Raw genomic sequence first — 5,346 nt, 5'->3', positions numbered from 1 at the left:
TAACATTTCACATCATATGGGCCCACAACTTTCTAAAAATAGAAAACATTCACTAGCTGAGATGGTTTTCCCCCTTTCTTACCCTACAACAAACTACTATAATTTCAAATGGGGCAAATGTTATAACTGCCCCTCACTATAATCAGATAGTAAACGCACAACTAAGGACTTTCTCATTCTGGTTTTGTTCCCAGTCTTAAGAATTGAAGGCAACATTCCAACTAATTTATGATTCTATGAACCCCACCCACTTCTCTACCAAAGTACTTCCATCTATCCTCAGGCCTGTATAAAAACACTTTCAGATTAAGTCTTCCCATATCAGCCTGGACAGCTTATTACTTCATACAAAGCATAAAACCAAACCAAACAAAAACACAAACAGGACTTTGGGGTTTGCAATTTTTTTTTAAAAAATGGTATTTGTATTAAAAGTCTTTAAATGAATAGACAACCATTAAACGCATGTCTGGAATTAAAATTACAATTAGTTAGAATCTGCTTGGTACATCACAACATTAAAATTTTGCTCTTGGCTGGAGGAATGTCCTACAACAGAAAAAAAGGGGGGAGGGAGGGAAAAGGGCACTAAATACCTGAAAATTTAAATTAGGTGAAGCCAGGAGTAGAAATTACATGTAAAAGGCTCCAAAAGAAATCAAAAGAAATTCCATGAACAACAGGCCATTTTGTCCTGGCTTGTTGGGTATGATTACTGAGAGGAAACTGTTAAGTACTTTGGGGAGTCATAGCAGATAATGGGATTTTGTGGAACTTTCACAGGTTGGCACGGCTGGAACAGCTGAGTTTTGAAGGCACTCTAGACACAGGGTCGCTGTTGCCCCTGAATCACATTTGAGGAAGTCTTTGTACTGTAAAGATCTGGTCATCAAAATCAGTTATTGCCAACCAAAAGGAAACCCTAAACTCAAAACAAAATTAAACAAAGCACCCCACCAAAAAAAAATGTGCAGATTTGTAATTTTTTCACAGCTGATAAAAGAAAAAACAACCGACACTCCCGATCTCCCCCAGACTCCCATTTGATACAGTAGGTAAACAAAATAGATTTTTTTTTCCACAAATATCAGCAGACACTTTCTGGCACTCCACACTGCATTGGCACCAGTGTAAACAGTCCAAGTTCAGTTGTGCAATACTTCAGATTGGATACACTGTAACAATAATCCAACTTTGCATAGAAATCCTCAGAATCCTAATCAGTCCCAGGGTTGCACTTCCAGGCAGCCAGAGAAGGCAGTGAGACCTCACTTCCAGCACACACACATACACACATGGCTGGAAACGGGATCTCTTCCTCTCCTTTCATTTCTTCACAGCCTTTTCCTGTACTTCCTTCCCCGGTCCAGGTACTTAAATCTTCCATTTGGAAAGTGGTTGTTGACAAGCCTTTTTCTCTCCCATCCCTTCCTTCCAGATTGAAACTTTTTTTTTTTTTTGCCTGGTGTCAAGTTGCCAATACAGCTCTCTAACGGCTGCGTTAAGTGGGAAAACAGGCAACTATCAAAGAAATCCACGAGAGGAATGTACATGCTTGGAAAGCGCCACATTTCCACCCAGGTTTCAGATGTTAAATACAAGACAACTCCCCCCACCCCCATGACACTGCGCACTGGGGCTCGTCAGCTGCTGTTGAAATAGCCACGAGCCCCCACCTGGAACACACCTTGTAGATGCAAAGTTGTTTCCAATCTTAAAATAATAATTAAAAAAAAATAACATTGAGAAAAAAAGTACTGTTTTGCTATCGCTTTTTTCTTAAAAAAAAAAAAAAAGAAAGAAACCAATAAAAACTCAAACCGAAGCACAAACCGAAGGAAGTCGCTGCCCCCCACCCCTTGTTTTCAGAGAATCACGCAGGAGGAGCAGCACTGGTCGTCCCCGTTGGGCTGAGCCGCATAGTTCATCTGGCGGACGATCTCCGCGAACAACTCGTCCACCGAGGCTTTATTTTTGGCCGACGTCTCGAGGAAGGGGCAGCTCCACTCCTCGGCCAGGGCCTTGCCCTCCCCGAACGAGACCTCGCGCTCGCCCTCCAGGTCCACCTTGTTGCCCACCAGGATCATGGGCACCCGCTCGTACCTCTTGACGCGGATGATCTGGTCGCGCATGGGCTTGATGTCCTGGAAGCTCTGCTGGTTGACCAAGCTGTAGACAAGGATGAAGCCCTGGCCGTTCTTGATGTACAGGTCCCGCATGGACGCGAACTGCTCGGTGCCCGCCGTGTCCAGGATCTCCAGCACGGACGGCGACGAGTCCACCTCGATCTCCTTGCGGTAGAAGTCCTCGATGGTGGGGTCGTATTTCTCGATGAAGGAGCCCGTCACAAACTGCACGGTGAGGGCCGACTTGCCCACTCCGCCCGAGCCCAGCACCACCACTTTGTACTCTCGCATGGCTTCTTAGCCCCCCCTCCCCGAGAGTCTCTCCCGCTCTCGGCCTCCCTCCGGCCTGGGCCCCCCGGGGGGGGCGTGGGGGCAGAGGGGGAAGGAGTGGGGCCGGCGCCAAGCTTAGCTCGGCTCCTGCCCGGTGCCCTCTCCTAGTACGCAGCGGGGGAGGAGGGAATGGGGAAAAAGCCAAGAACCCCCGAAGAGCTGGGGGTGGGTGCGGGTAGGGGGGGTGGTCGCCCACCCCGGCGAGGCTTCACTCGGGCTCCGTGCCCTGCATTCAGGCGGCGGCGGCTGGGGCACTGTAGCAAGCGACCGGCGGCGGCGGCGGCGGCGGCGGCAGGCGCAGGGACAATGCCCGGGCTGGAGAACGAGCGGGCGATCGGCCGGGCACGGACTGCGGCTGGGGCCGGTCTGCAGCTGCTGCGGCGGCGGCGGCGGCGGCTGGGGCTGCTTCTCACCCTCCGCAGCAGTGTTGGGAGGAGGGGTGGCGGTGGCAGCAGAGCCAGGGACGGGTGCAGGCTGCGGAGGCGGCTGCTAATTGCGCCCCAGCCCCGAGCGCGTGGTGCATGAGTCCCCGTGGTGCCTGCCTCCTTCCTCTAACAGCCCCACGGTCCGTACCTCCCTCCCCAGCAGCTCTGGGAGTGCTAGAGCTTCCTACTTACAGCCCCAAACCTGCCCTGCCTTAGTGAGCATGCCCAGTGAGGGGGCGCTGAGTCGTGGCTAGGCTGCCCGGGGGAGGGTTCCGCTTTTCCGGGTTTTCCTAGAGGGCCGGGGCAGGGGCGGAGCCAAGAGAGCCGCGGGCTCGAGGCTGGGACAGGGTCTCCAGAGCTGGAATGGGGGCAGACAGGGTGCCAGAGAAGAGCGCACCGGCCTCGGGAAGGGCAATTCCAGCATAGGGACCATTTCCTTTATGCACCTCTAGCAAGAGCACACGAAAGGGGCCCTGCCTCCAGATGCCCACAACACCGGGCAGGCAGATCGAGGAATGACTGACGAGTGACCGGGGGACGCGCTGGAGGACAATTTTTTGGGGGGGAAAACCGAGCTTCAGGATGCCCTCCTTCCCCTGTGCGCCCTGAGAGGGCATGCTGAGGGTATGCCCCCAGGGGAAGACCAGTTGTTCCTGAGTGCAGGAGGTCCCCTTTGAGAGCAGGTTGGGTGCATGTCTGGTGATGTGCAGACTTTACGGCCACCAAGCTTCTGGCTCGGCGCGGGCGCCTGATCCGGACACTTCACTTATACTGCCTGTGTCTTGATGCCCTCACTACCACCGGTGCCTCCCCTCTCAAATATCACGGCGCCCTTTTTGGCATGTTTTGTAACGATTTTTTTTGAAGGTGCAGCCTGCGTCACTCCTAGGATGTAAGCACTCTGAAAGCAGTTACTAGTTTTTATTTTTCTGACCTTGCAGCCCCTAACGGGCACATAGGAGTCGCTTAATAAATATTTGTTGATTGCTGTGCTAACCTTTATCTGTAGCTAGAGTTTGCAATGATCTTAAAAACTGGCCAAACGCTCAGCAGCGGAAACTGGACTGGAATTTGGAGGACCTAGGCTCAGCCCCTGGCTTAGCCAGTTGCTACCCTAAGTCCTTTCCTCTTTATGCCCTTCGGTTTCCGCCTCCCTAAAACGGAGTAGGAACCTGAGAAGGTGCTGAAGACAGCGTGGCACGAGGTGGAAGAAGGACCGGGGTCCAAATCTCTCCTGATGCTTGCTACAGGTCTAAGTCAGTTTGCCTCTTTCGACCTCGGTTTCCTCCATTGTAAAGTGAGCTTGGGCCAGCATTTTTATTTATTTTCATTCCCCACAGGGGACAGAGGCTCCGATCCATGATGGATGCGAGCTTAGCGATGCCTGTTGTCTGAGCAGGCAGGGATCGCAGAAGATGCTCCCCAGACTTCCTGCACGCGTCGCTACCACCACCCCCTATTCCCCTTAGGAAGCTAAACAAATGTGCTTGCAACCCTAAGTAAGGTTCCAGGCATGAGCTTGGACCCCCGAGTTTGCTGATTTTGCAGTGGGGGAAGCAGAATGCTTGGGGATGGAAAGGGGGAGATGGGTGGGAAGTAACATGATGTGACCTCGCACATATACTGCTGAGTCCCAAACCGGTCCAACTCTGCCGGCCCACGCCCCCTGACCCTAGACAGACCACGGAGGGGTGGGGGTGGGGGGGCGAGCCCACGACCCAGACTCTAATCAGCCAAGGCACGATCTCTGCGACTGATCCTCGGTCCTTGGAGGTCGCCCATGGGTCGCGGACCAACTGCAGAACTTGGGGTGCGCGGGTTCAGCAGGATCCTAGGTCCCTCCCTCCAGACCTTCCTTCTAGGTTGTGTGGAAAACCCGGCCAACCTAGCTAAACCCGTCGGAATTGTTCCGTGAGGCTGGCAGGAGGTAGGGGAGAGAGTTGGGCATGCTCAGTAGGGGCGGCAGCTGGGGGGGGGCGGGGGTTAGAAGTAGGAAGCTTTCCCTGGCACACCCACCCTAGCGCTCAAATTACCTCCCCTCCCAGACTCGGGGCCCATTGGTGCGCGGGCGCAATGCTCCTCTCCCCGCAGCCCCCAGGTATACTCTCATTGGCTGCCGCCAAGGTCCTGTCAGGCACCAGGGCCTCATTGGCTGAAAAGTCTCCCCCATTTGTGATTGGTTATCAATACAGATTAAGTGGAGAGGCGGAGGCCCAGCTGTTTCTCCGCGGTGTCTCCCGTCCCTTCCCCCCACCCCCCCCCCCCCGCCAGCCCCAAAGCAGCTGTTTGGGGAGAACAAAGTCGGACAGGCTGTGGTACAGCTAGAGGTACAACGCCTAGACCCCCAGGGTCCGCACTGAGCCAGGGTGGGCACAGCTTGCCATTCCCATCCCCAGCTGGCCCTGGGGCAGTGCCAGCCGAGAATCCTCGCTCTGGCCTGGGAAGGGAGAAGCTAACACCACACC

At 53.9% G+C, this 5,346-nt stretch overlaps 1 protein-coding gene across 1 annotated transcript; it reads right to left on the bottom strand.

The window, feature by feature from the left end:
* Positions 1–388: 388 nt before the first annotated feature.
* RAP2B (RAP2B, member of RAS oncogene family) lies at positions 389–3,123 on the bottom strand. The gene has a single exon (XM_069083426.1). It carries the CDS (start codon positions 2,415–2,417, stop codon positions 1,866–1,868), a length of 552 nt encoding a protein of 183 aa, XP_068939527.1. The 5' UTR covers positions 2,418–3,123; the 3' UTR covers positions 389–1,865.
* Positions 3,124–5,346: the final 2,223 nt, after the last annotated feature.

Source organism: Petaurus breviceps, unplaced genomic scaffold (assembly GCF_028583685.1).
Source record: "Petaurus breviceps papuanus isolate PSGF00001 unplaced genomic scaffold, PetGlider_PUasm1.0 173, whole genome shotgun sequence".
Lineage (NCBI taxonomy): Eukaryota > Metazoa > Chordata > Mammalia > Diprotodontia > Petauridae > Petaurus > Petaurus breviceps.
This window is presented reverse-complemented; position numbering and strand designations above follow the sequence as displayed.